The sequence below is a fragment of the Fundulus heteroclitus genome, chromosome 20, assembly GCF_011125445.2.
Source record: "Fundulus heteroclitus isolate FHET01 chromosome 20, MU-UCD_Fhet_4.1, whole genome shotgun sequence".
Taxonomy (NCBI): domain Eukaryota; kingdom Metazoa; phylum Chordata; class Actinopteri; order Cyprinodontiformes; family Fundulidae; genus Fundulus; species Fundulus heteroclitus.
In genome coordinates this window covers 24,625,077-24,646,551 of record NC_046380.1, presented here as the reverse complement: position 1 = coordinate 24,646,551, position 21,475 = coordinate 24,625,077, and the positions used below count along the sequence as shown (strand labels likewise).

At 37.0% G+C, this 21,475-nt stretch overlaps 2 protein-coding genes across 2 annotated transcripts; both read right to left on the bottom strand.

Moving 5' to 3' along the window:
• Positions 1-1,492: 1,492 nt before the first annotated feature.
• prkag1 (protein kinase, AMP-activated, gamma 1 non-catalytic subunit) lies at positions 1,493-10,153 on the bottom strand. Its single transcript, XM_012863824.3, has 13 exons — positions 10,033-10,153; positions 7,254-7,305; positions 7,070-7,170; positions 6,908-6,989; positions 6,721-6,779; positions 6,554-6,599; positions 6,407-6,461; positions 5,994-6,120; positions 5,150-5,315; positions 5,025-5,062; positions 4,227-4,373; positions 2,993-3,092; positions 1,493-2,836 (listed from the first exon to the last, which is right to left on the bottom strand). Exons 1-13 carry the CDS (start codon positions 10,039-10,041, stop codon positions 2,814-2,816), a joined length of 1,005 nt encoding a protein of 334 aa, XP_012719278.1. The 5' UTR covers positions 10,042-10,153; the 3' UTR covers positions 1,493-2,813.
• A 1,350-nt stretch (positions 10,154-11,503) lies between these two features.
• rhebl1 (Ras homolog, mTORC1 binding like 1) lies at positions 11,504-21,118 on the bottom strand. The gene is made up of 8 exons (XM_012863748.3): positions 20,527-21,118; positions 16,698-16,769; positions 16,533-16,600; positions 16,262-16,344; positions 14,153-14,209; positions 14,031-14,078; positions 13,024-13,105; positions 11,504-12,934 (listed from the first exon to the last, which is right to left on the bottom strand). Exons 1-8 carry the CDS (start codon positions 20,576-20,578, stop codon positions 12,842-12,844), a joined length of 555 nt encoding a protein of 184 aa, XP_012719202.1. The 5' UTR covers positions 20,579-21,118; the 3' UTR covers positions 11,504-12,841.
• Between the last annotated feature and the right edge of the window lie 357 nt (positions 21,119-21,475).

The following is a 21,475-nucleotide window of genomic DNA, read 5'->3' as shown; positions in this document are numbered from 1 at the left end:
AGGATCCTTTCTGACTGACGAATGCCAATAGCCGTTTGTGTTTTTGAATTATTTTACATCAGAGCATGATGTATGGCTTTATGAAATATTTTAAGCTACTTCATGTTATCAGACACATTGTATGCAATAGAATTCTAGATTGTGCTACCAAAAATGTTAATGAATTCGATTTTTGATTCAACAACGGAGGCGATTCCATTCTATTTATTTTTGCCAACTGTATTTTATATTGACTCAGGGTATGATAGTCTGACATTGGAATTTGTTGATAATCTGAAACATTTCAGAAACCTGAGTGGCAAAAAAAACTTCAGTCAATGTCTGTAACATGATCAGAGCATCTTGGTCAACGGTTGGTTTCTTAAGGTTTGACCACAGCGACCATAAAACCGTCTACAGTGATTGTTATACAACAAATATAAATCTGCTTCTCAGTACATAGTGACTGAATGCAGTGCTTGGTTATAGATTTTCCTTTTTTCTTTACATCACGCCGACTGGATTGTTTAATTTTCTTCACAGCAGATGGATCTGAACGTGTAGAATAACACCGTCTGCAGTAGACTCTGGAGTCCTCTCAAATTGCTGTAAAAACACATTTCAGCTGATGTGGTAACAGATTTCATACTGTACTGTTTACTCCTAATATGACCCGGTTTTGTTTGCTTGTCAGCATTTTAGACTGGAAATATTTATTCACTGGGTATTGTGGACAGTCTGTGCTGTTGAGAGAGAGAGAGAGAGGCCACCTGGACCACTACTGAGCTCAAGTTATTAAAAGCAAACATTTCCCAGAATCCTCTCCAGCTGCTGCCACAAGGGTTAACCTAAAGGGGGCGGGGCATAGGAAGGTTTACAGAAACCACTCCAGGAAGTCGCTGGGCCCCTTCAAGCTGATGATCTAATGTTTCCCCTGAGCTTTCTAAAGGACAAATCATCAGGACGAGCAGAACGTTTTGTTTTAATGATTCGATATTGGTTTTCTTGGGTTTTAAAAGGTACTACTGAATAGTCTTTTATTTACGGCTACATATAAAACACAAAACTATTCATACCCCAGTAGATGTCTTCCAGCATAAAGTCTTGGAGCTCATCACCAGGGGTTAATTGTCAAAATACAGCAACTGATTGCAGTAACTCCAATAAAGATTTTTTCACTGATTATTGTATAGATCTTTTTAAAAACATGCTATTTTTTTTTTTAAGAAAATGTAAATAAGACATTTTTAAATAGAAACTCTTTAGTTGTTTTTGTTTGCTTTGGGTGTCATTTGTTTTCTCACGCAATCTCTTTTTAATGAAAGCTTTCAATAAACGTTTCTGAAAAATGTTTGCTTTGCGGACATGAAGCTTTTTAAGTGGCTTCTGTGAACCGAAAAGGGAGGAAAAGATCAGGAATTGGGAAAAGAAGAAGAAAATTTATAATCCACTTGATGCAACAACTGTCAGTGGGTGTTAAGGACAAGCTGGTGATTCATGCAAACTACAAACACAAACTTACAGAACTTTTAATTGACATTTTTTAAATAACGAATCTCAGATTAGTACAAAAACTATGCATGTACATGCATTTTTACACGTTTCATCAGACACAAACCAGGACATTTAATGTTCCTCACACACCCATCTTAGACAATGGAATGACAATGCTGGTTTTTAGTGATTATGTCCTCTTAATGGATCAAAACAGGGAACATTTCTAAATTGACCTTAAAATAGCAAAACTGTTTCCTAAAATATCGACTTTCCATCACTGATGAAATGGCCAAATCATTTTTGCAATAAAGTCATCAACCAAGGTAGGATAAATGCAAAAAAAAAAAAAAAGTACAATAAACTATCTATTACATATGTAGTTATACATGGCATAACACCATAAAAGTCTAAATAAAAGAGAAAAATAATTATATATGTATTGATACTTGGACATTTAGATAAAAAAAAACTCCAGAAGAATTAATGGTGATTCTTGATCAGAGTATTCATCATTTCTGTTTTCTTGGAAACTGAAATATTCTCACAGGTTGCTACTGAGAGATTTGACTCCCAACTCGCTTGTGCAAAAACCTAAAACAACAAAAAAAAATAAGACTTAATGAATAAATCCAGACTTTTACCACACATTTTAATCTTTCGTTTGAAAAAATTTTTTCAAACATTCCTAACTTGACGTTCTGATATTGCTGCAAGTTTTTCCTTTTTCTTGAGACATTAGCAAATTTATGTAAAGAATCACTCAATATTTAAGTCACTAACTGATTTCTTTGCACACTGAAATATTGTTTACATTGATACACAGCAACACTGCGCCTGCATTTAAATTAACAATCAGTAAGAGGAACATCTGACAGCTATCAAGCCTTTAAGACAAAGTCAGAGGGGTTTACACGCTGATGCCGATCAGCTAAAGTTACACCATCCAGTTGAACTCTTGGGGTATAGTGCCTTTGTTGATTTCAGCCACAAAATAAATTGAAATGCTGGTTAAGACAGGGGGAATGTTTAAAAAAAAAATGCTTTTCTTCATAAAGGGGCAGAGAAGGTAATTGTGCTGTACGCCTCAGGTTCCTGCTGCTTTCAAATCTCTGCCCAACTAATAGTGACTTTGGCTCAATTTAAAGGCGGTTCAACACGTCCTGTGCAACTTCAATAACAAATTGCTGTATTGCTAAAACTTCACATTGTTCCAGAGATGGAGAAGTCTTTCTCTGTGGGTGTTACAGGAGAAAGGCAATGCAAGCTCATATTCCTCTCCCCACATGCTTGTGCTTTCCCTTTGCTCTGGTCTCCTCTTAAAACAGCAGCAATTGTTGCTAATTACTCCCTGAAGTTGTGCCTGTCAGAAAAACAAAAACAAAATCAGCACATTCATTTGTCGATTACAGGCATCAAAGGTTATGGAAACAGTGCAAAAGTCTTTCATCCAACTAGCATTTTATGTAGTTGCCTAAAGTCAAATAAAATGTGAAAACAGCTTCCTAACTGTACTCACCCTCTTCCCCGTCAGTCAGCACTAGCGCCTGGAGGATATCGGAAAGGGAGACGATGCCCTTCACCACTTCGTGCTCATCTACCACCACTAGTCTGTGAACCTGGAGGACACAGTGGACCACCGTTCAATTTAGCCCCAGAAATTTTAAAATGTTCAACAGCACCACAGGCTAGCGGGACATGCAGAGAAAACAAAGAGCCAATGTGTGAAAACGTGAGCTTAGCAGGAAAACTATGCCGTTCAGGCCTCTGCCGATGTGATGACGCATGTAGAGAGTATTAAATTGCGTTTTTCTACACACGAACTTCCCAAATTCAAACCGAAGAGGCACAAAAGATGCTCAATGCGCTAATGGATTGGCTAACACATGCACGTATCGGCCAATACTGATACAGGAAAAAATAATAATAATTATATGCATAAAATTGGTTGACCTGTAGCTGCTAGATGCTGATTTGTTGCACAGAAAGTACAGCGCTGGCAGACAGGCTGAAGAGACAAACCATAACTTCAAGGTTTTTTCTTTGTTTCATTATACTGTTGGAAATCAGCAGCTAGAAGCACCATCATGTTTTTAATTTGTCCACAAAGACATCCAAGCACCTAAACTTTGGAGAACACACTTATTTCATGCTTTTATTACACCAAACACCACAGAATTCACACCAGCTCCAAAACCGTGGGGTTTACTTTCCCCTAAAAAGGTGCCGTGCACGGTGCAGAAAGCCTACGTACCTAGATTGGTTAAGTCCATTTACACCTGTCTTTCTCTGCCTGAGAAGCTGCTTTTGTTTCACCTTTTCATTCAAGTAAGTTTACAGGACAGGTTGCCTTGAAGTTACTTAACCACCATTTGTCAAAAATATGAGGAAAGACTGATTCCTGGCATCAGACTCAATGTTTCCATTGAGTCTGATGCCAGCAGTCATCAACTGATTAGAAACTGGTGCTGATAGTGGTCTCCATTTGAGACGCTATAAGTGTTAACCTGTGAAAACGTTTTTAAGAAAGTAGGTGTTGTCCCCTACAAGACAGTTGACCTTGTCCACTTTTGTACATCATGACCTCCAATTTTTGACCTACTTCCTGCAACACGAGCCAAATTGTTTAAAGCAGAAAGGAGTAAAAATTATAAACTTTTCACCGTACAATGAAAAGCAAGTACTTAAGAATATTAGAGACATTTTTTTTTTTTAAGTGTGCGAAAAGTTGGTTTGCATCATCCACTCCTCACCTCAGCCTCCACCAGCCTGTTGATGATGGCCTCAAGGGTCTCGTGCCTGTTGCAGGTCAGAACTCCCTCAAAGCACTGCGAGCGGTGCCGCAACGCTTTGGTCACAGTCACATCCAGGTTGTTGTACGTCTTCTCTGCAGCCAGGTTCTGTTAAAGGAAAACTCACACTGTATGATGTCTCACAGTGAAAAGCATATTGACAAAAAAGCCTCTTCAAGAAGCAAAACGGCAGCGTGACTCCGAGGCGCTCACGCTCCGGTGGAGGAAACGACAACAACGTGCAGCAGAGGGTTTGAGAAACCAGCTTCTAAGGCTGCTTCAACTTTTTTGAAGTGTCGACTCCTGTCCTGCTCGTAAGCTGCGACGACCAAAGGGGTGAAAAGTCACCGTAACTCGGAATGTGATTTCTCAATTGTGCAAGCTCACTATTCCCTGAGGGGAAGTGCCAGACAGCACTCCGTGCATGAAGGGCGCCGCTTCATCGCTCACTGACTCACGCTGATCACAGTCATGCTCTCGGCCTTCTGTCCTCAGCTTTTTAACAATACTGTCACCACCCTGATTCTGACGAGATTAGCTACCCGCTCTTGGGATTTTTCTTTTCAAGATCTGAATGTATTGCTGCAGGTCCTTCAAACGGTTCTGTCATGTTATCTTCAGCCATTAGGTAAACACAATTTAAGCACTTACAGATACAATAATGATATAATAAAAAAGAAATGAGTTATAAAAACAAATCTGAAACAGAAAAATATTTGATCAGTGCAAACTCTGGTAGTGTGACAGCAGAAGACTTACTATAACATCAAATTTCGAGTATATGTCCACCACTCGACCTGCAAGAAAGACAAAAACAAGCATTGTTGGAGAATATGGGTATTCAGGCAAATAAAAGAAAAAAAGATTTCAGCCAACCCTCATACCTTTGTCATCCACAACGGGCAGCGCAGACACTCGCTGCTCCACAAAAATACCCAGCGCCGTGTACAGAGGCGTGTCGGCACGGACCACCGCTATGTTTCTGAATGTCCCGATGTTCAGCTCCTCTAAGGTTTGACTCAAGAATGATGGTCTTGGCATCTCTGCTATCTGAGTACAGCAAACATAAAATGTTTGACAAAAACCATGAAGGAACGGCAGTTTTTAAAACCTGTTTTTCCTGCTTTAACTTTAGATGTTGAACTTTACTAGAGATCTGAAACATAAAACTAGAACGACATGCATTGAGATAATTGTCTTGTGACCAGAATTGGATCGGCCCTGACCGGTTGCTGACTGGTCAGAAGCTCGAAGGTTAGCTTGTTTCAGAATCTGTGAGCCATTTGAAATAAAAGTCAAAGGAGGCAGAGATGTAAAAAGCTATAGAAACATGTTTTCTATAACATGTTGAGTCATGTCTGCAGTTCATTCAGGCTGCAAGACAGCGAGTGAGAGCAAGACTTCAGCATATAACAGGAAGGTTGTACAAAGTACATCAAAGTCACTTTATTTCATCTTTTTGAGATTTCGACTTCAGTTGTAAAATATTTTGGCTAGAAATGTTGGCAGCCAATTAGAGAAATCAAAAAGAAAATTTGTATTTTCTCTAGTGAATACACACAGAGAATGCTAATTAAGTAATGTCTGTAGTGCTAACAGCTAACATATGTCAACTCTGTAATCTTGCTTTTGTTTGAAGACCAGAAAGTGGTCACACGTCTCCAATTGGCGCATCTGTAATGGAGACATATTCATCTTACATCTATAATAAAACTTGTAGGGACTTACAAAAAGCTTCAGGAACTTAAGAATCCTCTTGTGTGTGAGGATATACAGTGTGTTTCCTGTCAGCGGGTCGATTACAGGCAATCTGTGGATCTTGTTCTTCAGCAGAGAGGACACTGCATCATACAAACTAAGATATAAGAAAAATAAAGGAACTAAGTTATTCCAGCTTCTGGAGACAGAACATTGTTAAGAAACACCAAGAAAATAAAGTCTGATAGATGTGACCCATTTGCTTCTTTTATAAAAGTTAAATAAGTTCAAATAAAATTCATATTTAAGTAGCATACTGATTCAGTATAATTAAATGTGCAGTAAAAGCTACAGAACAACTAGAACTTTGACTCTGATTACACAAAGAAATGCACTCCAAGAATTCAACTTGACAGTGAAAACAACGTAGTACTGCTACCAACCTTGCACTGGGTGATATGCAAACCAAAGGCTTGAAAGAGTCTTGAAGGTACAGCTCTGAAATAAGAAAGAGCCGAAAAATAAGAATTAACCCCCAATTAATAAAAGTAGTAAATGTTCAAGATTGAGTGATCATTAAATGTTCTCACCCCTCCATGTTTCGATTTTGTGCTCTTCCAACTCATATATCTGAACCTATTTTTTTTTTTAAAGAAGGGGTTCAATAAACTATTAAAATAAATTCAAATGCACATTTTATGCTGGGAAATATTTATGTTTAGGACAGACATCACAGCTACTAAAGCAACCATCTTACCAAGGGAGACTTGTAATAGCGATGAAGGATGTTGATAAAGTCTGTGATCGTTAGCATACCTGCGGATTGTATTTAGTAGGATTTTTAGAGCTCAGAATGTTTACTATTGTTGGTTTTTATATAATGTTTTTCATCAGGGTTATTTTTTAATCAATATCTTACAGAAGTAAATGAAAATTGCTCTTACCCACGAAGCACTGCTTCTTGCTGTCCCAAAGAGGGGCCGCTCTCACCCCATTTGAAACAAGAGCAAAGAACGCCTTCTTCACCTATAAGAAAGTTAACATTTAAAATTTAAATGTCGGGACCGGAGAACATATATATATTTATGTAAAGGGCTTTGTTTTACCTGGAGTGAAGTATCAAACACCACTAATTTGGAACTAGTGGGTACGAGGTCATAACAACGGTGGGACTTCATGAACCTGGTGTAAACATTTCGGTCTCGTTCTAAAGAAATGAGAGAGATCACAATGAAGAACCTTCTATGACAGTGGTTCAGATTAAGGAATATATTCACACAATCCTCTTACCTTCAATGATTGAGTCCTTTTTGCTTTCAAGATCATCGATGGTTACTGGAATCTGATTGAAAAAGGTCATTACAGTTAGCGTTAAACTATTAAAAGGTCAATTTGCCCTATTTTTGCAGTGCGGTTGCGTTAAGGGGTCATAAACTCTAAATATTTTACCGGCTGCAGATATCTTTGTCGGCATTTTCAGTTTACCGAGAAATAATTTGTTTCTGAAGGCTATTCAGAGTAGGTTGGAGATGCTAGCTGATTCCTATCGTCTTCAAACAGCTGCAATCTCAAAAATAACAAAGCTGTGTCTGTGCAGGACGTTTTATAACGATCACCTTCGCATTCTGCAATTATTATCACCATTATTCGCGTGGCTCACATTGCAGTCAGTAGTGGGTCAAGCTCTGTAACAATAACCTGACTATCCGAGAGACGCCTGCAGCAAAACTGAGCGTTAAGCCAGACTGAGATAAAAACGAAGCGATGCAAAAATAAAACAACAGAGGTTCACGTTGATTTGTTTTTACAATGTAATACTTCACAGACGGACATTTTACGCAGGCTAAACACGTTCTGTTTTTCATCAGGCCTTTCATATGAGGAAGGCCATTGTAACAAAGCTTCTACCTAAACAACCAGCTACAGGAATAGACGGGTCCAAAAAAAGGCTTTTAACGTTACCAGCTGTTATTTCTGAGACAACTAAAGATAATAATAATAATTTTTTTTAAAAGACCCTCCTCTGAATAGTTTTCTGCTGCAAAACTACTATCAGTTTCATTAAAGTGAAGATGTTGTTATCTGCTTCAGGTACAATATTTACTAGTCATAACCTCTTAAGAGATCCCCACTCGAATAAAAAAGAAAGCCTGTCCCTTTAAGAATAAAATCCTGCGGATGTCCTTTCCTTGGTCAAATATGCTCACATAACTAGGAGTTTTTAGTTTATTTTGTTTTAACATAACTAGCCAAGCTTACATGCAGGAAAAGAGCAAGAGTACAAACATGACAACTTTTATGGGACTTTTATGTCTCAGGATTTTAACGCACACATGTATTTGTTTCGTAAGAGCGACTATGTTTGATAAAAGTCCGAACCCAAATGCTTTCTGTTAAATACTTTCTAACAGGATTGCCCAATACAGCAATAGCCTGATTTAACGCAGTATTTGATTGGCAATCATATTTCTAGTGCCATTCAACCACATTCTGCATGCAAGTAATACATTTATCCGGCAGGATGGACTCTCACTGCCCTTGGTGCCCAAAACTGACAGATTTTATTAAGCGAGAAGCTTAACCTCACACGGATTTGCAGCAACATGGTGATGATGGCCACCAAGCAGAAGATAGGGAAAATATCAACTGAGATCATCTTTGGACCACTTCAAAATATCACAGTTGCATGTTTCACATTTATTCTTTGCAGCAGTGTCACAAAAAAAACAGCTAATTGTGTTTAACAGTAAAATCCTGATCATTCTTTCACAACATTTAGACATTTAAGAACAGAATTGAATCTGGTTGCACAATTTGGACAACCTGTCTCAAGCGCTATTGGCCTTTAGCAAGTAGCCAGAAGGATTTAAGACTCGTAATATGTTGAATATTTCAACTTAAAAAAAGGTAAATAACATCCCTAAAGAAAAGTAAACCCTCACAACGTAAAAGCTAGGGGTTTATAAGTTTATAACAGTAAAAGTACTAAAATGTGCCACAGAGCCCTGATCTCTCCGCTTTACCAGGTTCTCACATTCTAATCTTTTATGATCTAATGTTGTCATTTGACCCACCTCTGCTGAGTACACCTAAAGTTGTTACCAGGGCTGTTTCTGAAGGAGAAACTCGTGTACATCGACTTCAAGGGCAACATTCGTGAAATAAACTGTGTTTGCACTGAAGAGAAATATGAAGTTTAACCCAATGCGAGTCCTATTATAGATATTTGCTTATGGGGAGAGTCCAAGCTGCTTGGATACACTTGCTGTGTGTTCTGAAAGCGGTCCTTCTTTTTAGAGGCAGGTTTGGTTTAACTCCAGAGATAAAGAGAATCCCCAACCGAGCTGAACTATTGATCCCCCTCGGTTAATGGCAAACAGGCTGGCCGTCCGAGAGCAGCGCTTGGTCACATAATGTCTAGTCTCAGGCTCAGTCTACTTCCTGAAGTAATACCCAGGAGCGGGTCAGGTAGGAGACATAAACACGATCTGCCTCCCAGTGTCCAAAGCTTGGAGGGATGGCGCTGACTGAGGCTGTACAACACCAACCAGACAGTCCTGTCACTGGTTAAACATCAAGCTGCTGATGTTGCAAGCTAGTCAGATGACACATTTAACTGTGTATCCTAACCCACCCCCTCCCCCGGTTATAAAAAAAACCAACACTGCCGTCGTTGAAGCCGTGAACTTACTAAATAAAGACGCTTCTGTTCACAACTATAGCTCAGGGGTTAGTTAGCCTGCTAGCTAGCTAGCGACACAGTTGGCTGACTTTAAAGCCTCCAGTTCATTCCGGCTCTATATTTAAATGCACTTTATTTCCACAAGTTAAACTCGTTATTTTTTTTTTCCTATTAAAAAAAAACCTAAAAATCGACCTCTGTTGTGAGCTGCTTTCCTAACTAACCTTCATGGCAAGAGACAATCCTTAAGACATTTCTACTAAAAGCACGCTAGCTAGTAGCTAACTTTAGCGTGCTCGTGAAAGTTTTTAGATTTAAGTGATTAGGCTGCTTTGTGCGGCTTTGTAAAATAGAAAAAAAATGTAAAAAAAAAAAGACATAACTTACACAGTCCATGTTCCACCCGGTCTACAACCGATGGGATCTCCCGCAGCCACGCAAGCCTCCTTCCGCTGTAAACGCAAAGCGAGCTGTTACCGTAATACCTGGTGTGTTCACGCAACGACCACGCAGAAGCGCCGTAGTTCATCAATTAAAAGACTTCTCTCTTACACGTGCAAAAACATCCAGACTATTTCATATTAAGTTTTGCTTTCAAAATAGTGATTTAAAAATGTAACGAAACAGAACTTAATAAGATACTTTATTTTAAAACATTTCCTGCTTTAGGTTAGATAGTGGGATAAAATGTATATATATATATATATATATATATATATATATATATATATATATATATATATTCAACAAGCTTACAATGATTTTCTGGAATTGTGGCCCATTTGTGACAGAAGTGGTGTAACAGAGTAAAGACTGTAGAGAACCTTGCACACATATTTTAGCTCTATAGCCACAATTTGTCTGTCTAATTTTTTTATGAAACCGCTTCATAACCAATTTGGCGGTATGCTTAGGCCCATTGTTGTCCAAGCTTTATCTTTTGGCAGAGGTATTGTGTTGCTGCTCAAATATTTCCACATAATGTTCTGTGCTAATGATCCAATCTATTGTATTTTGTGAAGTGAACATTTTTCCCTTTTCCCACCAAATACAACTTGTTCTTCACAGTCAAATTCTGCAATTTTAGTTTTTATTGGACCACAAGGATAGATTCCAAAAAATGAAGGACTTTGTCTGAGATTAGAAAACTCTATAATTTGTTTTTCTTTGGAAAGTATAGTTTTTTTTCCCTCTCTCCGAGTGGCCTTTCAGACCATGTTAGCATTTTCTTATGTTTTTTGTTCCTCTGGTTTACATTTCCACCAAAACACGTTCATCTCTGGGACACAGGACCTGTCCTTGCTCTAAACGGCACAATGACTGGAGGTTCCCCTGGTGTTCATACTTGCACAAAACTATTATGATGAAATTAATGTGGTACCTCCCACTCATTTGGAAATGGTCCAAAGTGATTAAACTGATTTGTCGAAGTTCACAATTCTTTTCCTGATATCAGGTTTATTTTTATTTATCAATCAAGGAATATTTATCAAGGAAGCAGGATGTGAGACCTCATGTTAAAATACTATAGATCAGACAGCTAGCCCCTATTAACTCAACTGTTTTAAATGAACTCCATATAAAATTTATAGAGCTATGACATCATGAACTAGGCGTTCACAAACATTACAAAAATCCAAATGTTGATTTTTACATCCTTAGAATCTTATTTTTATTTTATTATTTTATTTTTCACGAGCTGCTAGACTAATGCAAGTAAAACTGTATTCAGTTAAAGTTTAAAATGTTTATTTTACACACAACTAAGTACCTCAAACAGACCAGGATGTTACTAGTTTAAAGAATAAAATAAATCTTACCTTCCTAAACAAAGCAAATAAATAGCAAGGACATCAAACAAGTGACAGATTTGTTTATTTACAAAACAGTTTACAGCAAGATTTCTGAATTACCGTTGACCCACAGGGGAATACTGGTGTTAAGGTGCACAACACCTGCACCTATGGTGTCAAGTCAATAGAGGGGGAAAAAAGAAACTTAAGAGCACCTTGAGTCGAGGAAAGGAAGCAGATGAAGGAGTTTGAACATCTGTAAGGCACAAGACACAGCATCACCAGCTTCTTCTCAAATATCATCAGTTATCCACCATTTAACTATTTATGCAAAGCAATTTATAAAGTGAGAAGTATCCACTACAGCTACAACACAAGGCTTTTAGGGGAAAGAAACTACTGTACATTAGATCTCTGTTAGGCTATGGGTCTTGTAATAATAAAAAAAAAAAAAAATAGAAGAGAGTTCAAGTGGTTGACAGTAGCCATTTGTCAGAAAGGCCACAGGCACTAAGGTTGGGTTTTATCAAGCACGTTAAAGTCATCAACTTAAAAATTACTAAACTAACTCTGTCCTCAATAGTATTTTGTAATACTAAAATGCAACTCAAAAAACCGAAAATTCATAATCTTTTTAATTATAAAAAAAAAACATCTAAGATTGTACTCTATGTAGAAAAATGAAGAGAGCAAAAGCTTGCCTCGGTCCAGATATTACCAATGGTACCAAATCACATCCTAAGAGTCTATTTATACTGTATATAAATGGCATAACTTGAAAATAGGAAATATCTATTTTTCTACAAATCTTGTCCTTAACATATTGATCACACTGAACGGGGAGAAATTATATTACAGACATCTGCGAAGCAGATCTTTGAAATAGGAGTTATTTAATATACAAGAGAGTATGGTGTCATGGGAGAAAGGTACCTGAAGATGAGAAGATAAAACTTACAGTGAGAACTGAGAAACCCCGGTGAGATTTCTTATGCTGAATATCAGAGTGCTGAAGGAATTCCACTTTTGTGACCACATTTAAAGCAATGTGAACTGTGATTGCATTACTGTCAAGAAGACCTGCTGAAATCATGGACCAGTTCTTGAAAATCAAACATAACAATTATTCCCAGAATGCATTTGAACGTTAAAGTACACAGTGAAGGTGCTTCTTCCAGAGGCTAATGCTTTTCTAGACATTTCTTGCCATGGTTACATTTAGTGGGATCTTGGTAACATTTGTTGGGAGCTGCTTTGCTGTGTGAATCAATCTGAATTCTCAGCGGAGAACAAACAAACGTTCCTCTGCTGCATCTCGGCATCGATGAGGCCACAGTTAGCAAGCTGGTGAAGTTGTGCCTAATGTCTTCAGTAAATCAGCTCACTGTGTCCTGCATAAACCTTTACATCACTGCACACTTCTTCTCCTCTTGAGGCGCATTCCCGTCAGCCTTTTCCATCTCCAAAATGATTCGCTTGAAAACCTCCACGGCAGTCTGTGTTTGGATGAAGAATCTTTGTCAGACATCATTTGCAGACGGCAACAATTAATTAGTATTTAAGGCGAACTTGATGAGCCTCCTACCTCGTTTTCTTTGGCAGAGGACTCCATGAAAGCAGCTCCCCAGGAATCAGCTAGTTTTTTTCCCTCCTCTGGTTTTATAACCCTTGAAATTAAAGAACACAATACATGGTGAAATAAGCACACACCTGTTATGTATACGTTGCTTCAGGGACCCGTTTTAAAGGGGTTCTTCTAACTCTGACATGGTCAAATTCAAGTTCATTCATGCTTCCTAAGATTTTATAAATCCATTTGATTAATAAAATATAACTCAACATCAATCAATGTTTGTGATTTAAGTTCCAGTCCACACAAAATGCAATAATTAGAAACTGATAGAACTGACTGAACATTTCAATGCTCTTAAACTTGCATAATTTCTACTCAAAATTGTTGATTAAACAAAAAAAGTTAAGCCATCCATCGTCTTCCGTGTCCCGACTCCATATAAGCGGAAATCATTTAATGAAAATCATTAAACCGTTTTTTTTTTTTTTTAATTAACATTTTTATCACTGTAGCTGTGCAAAAGAAAAACAAGTTGCCATGCCTGGATAGGTTTTACAAAATGGGCCTTATCCAAAATTCAAGCCCTTTGAAAGATACCACAGGTTTCAGGTGTCCTAAGTACCGTGTTGGAGTGAATGCTAGTGACAAATGGCAGTCACTTAAAAAAAAAAAAAATCATAAACTAAACAAATAGTTAAACGACTGTGTTGCCAAAATGAACATCTTTTAACAAGTGATTGATTTTACTGCATGATTTTGCTGCAACCACAAGGAGGCGATAACACATTTCTGTTTCAGCTGCTGAGAAGAATCACATCACTTATTTAAGCATTGTTTAGACTTTTAAACGCTGCTCCTAAAAATGGTTGCTTATTTAAATTAATTTTCACCACCGATTAAAGCTTTATTTCCACACAGATGAGCTCTAGTGTTTATATGCTTTTCCAACCATAATTGCTCCTGTCATGTTGGAAAACACTCCCACTTCAAAGTAGATATTGAACCACATTAACACCCACCTTTCCATGTGAAGATCTTTTTTGTTTCCTACAAGAACGGTTGGAACCCTGAAAAGAAATGGGAGGTTAAAAACGTACAAAAATGTAAATTGTGAAGAATTTAAGGGTTCGACTGAACTTACTGAATCTTCCCAACCATGTCTAGCAGCTTGTCATGTAGAACCTGCACGACTTCAAAACTGCACAGGGACAAAGATTATTATTTTAAGCATTGATCTGAGATCAGGCAGCAACTTTCTGCAAGCAAAATATTAATCCTTCAACCTTTTGATACAGAAACAACCAACTGGGCATCGTCTGACACGTTGCACTTCATGGTAGAGGATAATTCTGGCCAACATATGTCTTTGCTGTATAAAATACTCTCTCAATGTGGGTGTCCGAGTTTATTTGCAGCATTTGAAGCTGCAGTGACACGAGTCCCACAGCGTGTCAGAGTGTGAATTATTTTGTGACAGAACTTAAAAACACTGACCTTTAAAAAAGAAGATGCTAGAGATCACAGTATATTCATAGTTAATATACACCATTCATGTGTAGAAACACTATTTCTGAAATGTTTTATAGTTTTGTGATAGAATATTTGTGGATAATGGTTCTCACTCTTGGTCACTGCCGTCCTAAAGCCCTAACAATGGCCTTTGTAACCTTTTTCAGACCGATAGCTGTCAAGGACTTTGTTCAGATCAGGGCATGATGTGTTGCCTTTCATGCTGAAATTCTTTTTAAGTCGTCTCTTGATTTTATCGGTCGTTAAAGCAGTTACTTTTTTCCCCCTTCACAGCCACTTTGATTTGCATACCTAAAACATAATTTGAAACTGCTTTAATTTTTTTCTCAGGTTGTCTTAGTTTGATAATAGGATTTGTCTGATAATCTGAAACATTACAGTAAAAAATAAAAAACAGAACAAATGTGTAAGACGGCAAATTCTTTTTCACAACACTGTCCGTCACTCTCAGAGAGTCTGTGGCCACAGTTTGTGCTCTAGATGACTGACTGGTGATTACGCTACTGGCTGTGATGTCCCCTAAAAAATATTAATAACAATAATAAATTTTATTTATAATGCACTTTACATTTCAAATAGAATTTCAAAGTGCTACAATAGCAAAGGGTTAAAAGCAGTTCCCAAAATATTGTTGTATTTGCTGTTATGAACCACACTTTCCAGATTTTCTGATCATGAATTAAAGTAAACATACTCAGAATATCACATATCATGTTTTTAAGAATTGTAGCCACACATATTGTTGATTTTTTTTTGTATTAACACATCGTTTTAGACTTTGCTGAAAATGAATAGATTTTTTCTTATATCAACAAACGGTTGTATGTTAATCTTTTTAGGTACTTAAATCAAAGATTTGATTGAATCTTAATTTCAGAATTTAACTAGAATATTGACGTCAAATAAAATAATATAAATCAGGATGTCGTTTCAAAGATGAATATTCTCTGTCCCTGTCTGAATAGTGTATAATTTTCTACAGTAACAAATGTGACCTTTAGGCTGAACAGAAGAGCTGTTAGTAGACAATAAACTGTTTTAAAAACGTGGAAATTAGGAAACCTCTTTCTGATTTCTGTTTTATTTAAACTTGTTTCTTTACAGGTTTCAACATGAATTGAGACGCATTAACCTGGCATTACAGCTATCTAGTACAACTTATGAGTTCTTGTTTTGCTCTTTCAAATCAAGTTTCGCTTCTTCTCTGGATCGATTCGCTTAGGGCAGCTCAGAGGGGGCTGTTCATCAAGCTAATAACAGCTAGCATTAGCTTTTGTTGTTCAGACGTTTATAACTGCGCTGATTCACATTCAAGAGCTTTACTGAACCTTTTATGTTGCTCTTAAACATCGGTGTCGTACTGACCGTTACGCTAATGAGCAGAATGGTCTAATGTCAGCGTAATTGTGAAAACCTTCAGCCTTAAGGTCCATTACGCTGAAATGCTGCCAAGAACCCTTATGTCTCTATATCCAATGAAAAAAGCCAAAAGCTGCGTTCCTCCTGGTCACACCGCTGATATGCAGCTAAACACAACATCAAAAACTAAAATCCTGAACTACAGTGTTCTGTGGTTAAAACTTAAATCCGTGTTGACCTCATTCAGTGACTAAAACTAAATATAACTTGTTTTTTTAATCCTTTTTAATAAAGATTACTTTAAGACAGTTTAATGTCTGTTTAATTACAGACAAAAGTACCTACAAAACCATCCACCGACCTTTTCATGGAAGTCACTGAATAGACGAGCACATAGCCATGGATGTCCATTGAGTGGGATTGTGGAAAAATAGAGTACTCATCCTACAGGGGGAGAATAGGTATTTCCATCACATTATATGAATAAAACAGTCTTGAAAATCCGTCAATAAAAAATATATATGTTTTTAAAATCAACATTTAAAAGCAAAAGAGAAATATGCCTATTGTTCAGAAATATTAAAGGGCTGAAATGACTCAAAATGACCCGTAAATGTTACGACGACGCTTACTTGTCCAGCTGTGTCGACTAGCTGCAGATTGAAGTCCTGACCGTTCACGTTGACCATTTTGTTAAACGCTGGAAAGAAAGTAAGCAGGTTTTACAATTTTCACATTAAACCACAACAACCTGTACAACCGAGATCATATTATTGAGCAGATCTAAAGTCACTCACTGTTTTCAATAGTGGGGTCGTAGGAGTCGACAAACTGGCCTTCAACAAACTGTATCGTGAGAGATGATTTCCCTGTAAGAAAAACACAGCGCAATGTTGTCTTGTGATTTTAAAACATAATAAAACCACTAAAAATAATCATTGAGGTTAATTTAGTGGTTGAAGCTGCTCAGCACTTAAATGAAAAACCAAAAGAGTAAGTCAGAAAGTTATAAAAGGAGAAGAAGCAAAAAGCTGCTAGTTTGTCATTTTTAGCCAATCAGAGCCAGCAGGGCTTTTGACCATAAACTAAGCTTATGATCACAGTCCTCACAAATGTCTGAATGTATTAAAAAATGTTTTCTTAATATCTGCCACATCAGTTAGTTTAGTGTGAGTTCAGGTTGTTACAAACAGCACAAGCAGTAGATTATGCTTTAACATGACAAGAATAGTTGGTCTGCCTTTACAGGCAAAGGTGCAAAGCCACAGAAGGAACTTTTTAAAATGTAAGAAAGAGAACCAAAACTGTGATGATTGGGTTATATTTTGTGGAAATCTTGGTTTAAATATTATGTACTTTCTATATGACTTCTTTTTTATTATTATTATTGTAATTTTAGCTGTAGTGTCTTTTCCTTTACAGTGACTCGATTAGGGTCAGGAATGCTGAAAGTAAAGAATGTCTCCAGCGTCAGAATCGCTGCTTTTGTCTCTGACAACTTCACAATCTCCTCAGAAAATGACCAACGTGTCGGACTTAACTCCAGCTTTAAAAAGAAAAGAGCTGGAATTTTGATTGACTAATTCAGACATAGGGTGACAGGAATGGATGGTGAAATGTGTAAATACAATAGGAATGTGTTTCTAAACACATAAAAAAATGTCAACAAATCCTAGCCGACTCCTGACATAAAGGCTGCGTTCAGCATTCTCCAGGAAAAACGCGACTCATCTTATATTTTATTGAATGTCAAAACATATTTTATTGAATCTCAAAAAAAACTTGCTGCAGCTCCCCAATAATGAGACTTGAAGTTTTTTTTAAAGCTCTTTCACTAATCTCTGCACTGCATTTAGTGGCGAGATAAGCTTGGATTGTTGATCGACCTCTTTACAGAGGCAGTTGTTTTAAATGGTTTAATTCTTACAGTAGATAGGGTGCATTTATGTTTTAGTAGCTAATACCCAAATTATGAAGATCAACATGCATCTGCCTTACTTGAAGGTCATTTAATTATGTCTTTCCAAATTTGAGGAGTGGCTAAGAGGAATGTGTCTCTCCATCCTATCCATCCATCCTTGAGATTGATTTGCTGGGACAACTGGTCAAGGAGGTAAACACAGACATCCTTTTCCCCAGCAAAGGCATTCTCAGGCAAGATAAGATCTATATTTCTACCAGCATGCTCTTGGTCTCCTCCCTTCATAATTAGATTCCAGAGTAACAGGATATTCTTTATTATTAATTAAAGGTTCCAGGAAAATCTGATAAACTTCAAACGTGAAGAATAAGTAAATAGAAATGCTTCAGTTACATTTGTTTAATAGAGATTGTTAAGGATGGCAATTATTGCATCCTTTTGTCCTTAAAACTATTACTCTTAAATTAGTTATATTAGTGGAAAACACTTACATTAGTTTTCCATCCCTGAATAAATGTGTTAAATGTGATAAATGTGTAAATAAACACTTTTATTTACACTCCCTATAGAGTGTGATATGATGTTCCTGAAATAAAACTTATTTTAAGGCTTTACTCACATGCATGCAAGGAGTAACCATAAAACCAGAGGATCCGCTAAATATTGAGATGCCCTTTTTAAAAAGGTAAAATGTCAGTTGAGATCACACTTAATACCCCATTCATTAAAAAAAAAAAAATCTATGGCATTGTGCATATGTAGAGTTCATTTTTCTACATCTTATGTGTTACATAACAACAACTGTAATAAACAGATGTGACCAAGTAGTTGTAGTGGTATTAGTTTCCCAGAAGTGAGTTCAGGATCCAAAAAATTAAAAAAAAACTAATGGCAAAAAATATTAAAAAAAAAATTGTTTAGAAAAATACTGTGTCAGATTTTAAGAGCATTTTATTTAATTCAATTAAACTATAAATTGTAAATCATGACTAGAAAAGCATGTATGCCAAACGTGATACAAAATATAAAAAAACAATCCTTGTTAAAAGATAAACCAGTTTAGATCAACCAAGTAATTGAACAGATATTTAATTGCTTAATTAGCTTGACTACGTTGCAGATTACATTAAAACATGGAAATAACATATCCTCATTTAAGAATTTAGCTAAAAATGTTTCATTTGGGAAAAAAAAAGAATGCAGGCTGAATAGCTTTTGTTTTAAGGCAGAATATTCTGTTGGCATTTTTTTCTGTTTAAAATAGAAAAATTTGCTATGGTAAAGAAAAATACTCTTTTGATTGAATAAAGGGACTATTGCAAGTCAAATAAGTGACTGATTCTAATCGCTAAAAACAGATCGACCATTCATCAAAGACTATTTATTTAACATTTTAATGCGATATCTTAACCATGTGATTTTGTGGCACAGCTTTTGGCAGATTTCAGTGTAAATTGTGGTTATTAATTATCCCAGAATTCCATCTTTGAAAATACAAGAGCTGTCCCTAGTCTTTAACTTGCATACATGATCTTTGCATCATATAAAAGTTATTTTAATATACATTCACATGAACTTGTTTGATTTGACTCCTAAACCTTTTGCAAACGTACCCACTACAAGCATATTTAAGCTGTACAACAGCCAAAAAAACAGTAGCTACAAATAAAAAAAAAAAAAACAGAATAAGGTGTAAAGGGAGGGTCAGAACCCACCCTTATCTGAAAAAGACCTTTTCTTAAATGAGCTATATTCCCTGGCACTAATTTATTAAGAAAATGTCAAGAAAACAACAATAAAAGGACCGCAACAAATTGATTAACTAACCTCACCGCTAAAAAAGAAAAGAGCATATCATTCATGAAAGATCATTTGTTTTTATTTCCAGATTGAAAAAAAATTCTGACTCTGGGTCTCACCATTTTCATATTTTAACCCAACGTTATAGCTTATAAGAAAAAAAAAACCCACAAAAACCCACAAATATTTTTAACCAACAGGCAACCACACACAAAGGCGATCTAATTTAATTTAAAAGGGCTTTTAAATCTACTAGATGAACTTGTCAATTTTGACATAAATGGGAAATAAGTGTAAAGAATGCACTGCTGGCGTGATGACACATAATATTCCTTGTCATTCAGTAAACATACAGATATGTAGAAACTGCTTGTAATGTAAATTCATTCCAGTCTGTAGAAAATTCTTAGTAAATTGTGATAAACCCTGTTTAAACCTGGGATAGGCATACACAAGTGTGTGAACCCTGTGCCAATCTAAAGAGTAAACAAACATTTTCCGAGTTACGTCTGTACATGAGCAGCAACGATGGGCAAACAGGGGACATTATTTAATATAAACAGCCGGTATAAAAGGTCAGCGGTGTTTGAAGGTTGGCTACCTTAAATTCAATGAACAAACTACATGCAAATCATGGCATAAATTCTGAATGAAGAACCTCTTGGTAGCCGACAACAAACACCTGCTGAGCTAACACAGTTAGTGGTACATATGGCAGTAAATATAGGGGAAAGAGATTTTAAATTTGGTGTCGTTATTGAGAGTGTGAAAAGCAGAAAACGTATATATGCCACGAGAAAGAAAGACTAGATTTTAGTGCTGATAGGGAGATACTCTCAAAAGGAAAACAAAGCCAGGATGTTAGCATGTTAGCCTGCTAGCTCACTGACATCAGCTGTACTCACCTACGGACCGGTAACCTATAACGGCGATCTTTCTGTATTTTGGTTGAGGCATCGTGGGTAAAACTGCGTTGAAGAGGTTCTGAAAAGGGTAATATGCCGCCTAGTTTCACTACATAAACAAACTTTTATCGCCACATTCGTACCGCGTCACGTGACAACAACAAACTTTTCGGAGCTGTGCCCCGCTCGAGCTCGCCGAGCTGGGCCTCAAGCTGGATTTTCGCACGTCAACCGAACCAAAAATAAACCGCACTTATCCCAAAAAGCTGTCTTCTTCCTTATCTGACGCGGGCGTCGACATATACACGCGGTTTGAACGGAAAAGCGGCCGTTTGGACCGAAATTGTAAACACAAAACACCGCGAGTTCAACGCGGTCGCGAGCTGCAAGTCGAACTGGCGGAAATTGCCATTGTGTAAGCACACCGTCGTAAAACCAGCCGATGCGTCAGATAAATGACACGAACGGGCTTTCAGGCTTATTTGTACAGTAGAGGTCACTCTTTGGACGTCCCAGTAAGTTCCTGATAGTCCTCCTTTTAGACAATTCCAGACTGACTGCAAACAACATCAAAGAGCTCCCTTTTTGAAATGACAAATATGAACTCAACTAACTCCTACTACAGAACACCTTCATTTGAACACGTGTTTACCCGGCGTACCTCAATGATCATGTTTTTGAAAGAGAGTAGACTGCTTATGCGATCTGAAATAAAATGGGTTTTTTTTTTTGTTTGTTTGTTTTTTTTGTCCTGTTGTTTTTTTCCTTTTTCTGTCCAGAGAGGAAAACAATATAGTGGGTTTGGCTGCCTTAAAATGTAAGGGCAATTTTTCTCTAGAAGTGGTGGAGAGTGAAATACCTTCCTCCAAGCCCCTCTGCTTGCACATTGGAAAACATAGTTAAAGTTTAAATATGCTATAATTTCTGGCAAAACAAAAAAAGCACACAG

Bases quoted from the DNA above. Each gene is read 5' to 3' on its own strand.
- prkag1 (XM_012863824.3), bottom strand. The intron at 6,780-6,907 runs GTAAGAGCAATT...TACAATCCGCAG, and splicing joins CAAGAAGCAGTGCTTCGTGG to GTATGCTAACGATCACAGAC. The intron at 6,600-6,720 runs GTAAGATGGTTG...AAAAAAAAATAG, and splicing joins GCTATTACAAGTCTCCCTTG to GTTCAGATATATGAGTTGGA.
- rhebl1 (XM_012863748.3), bottom strand. From the start codon at position 20,578: ATGCCTCAACCAAAATACAGAAAGATCGCCGTTATAGGTTACCGGTCC. The intron at 14,210-16,261 runs GTCGGTGGATGG...GTCCCTGTGCAG, and splicing joins TCAGTGACTTCCATGAAAAG to TTTTGAAGTCGTGCAGGTTC. The intron at 13,106-14,030 runs GTGGGTGTTAAT...TTTAATTTCAAG, and splicing joins AAAGATCTTCACATGGAAAG to GGTTATAAAACCAGAGGAGG.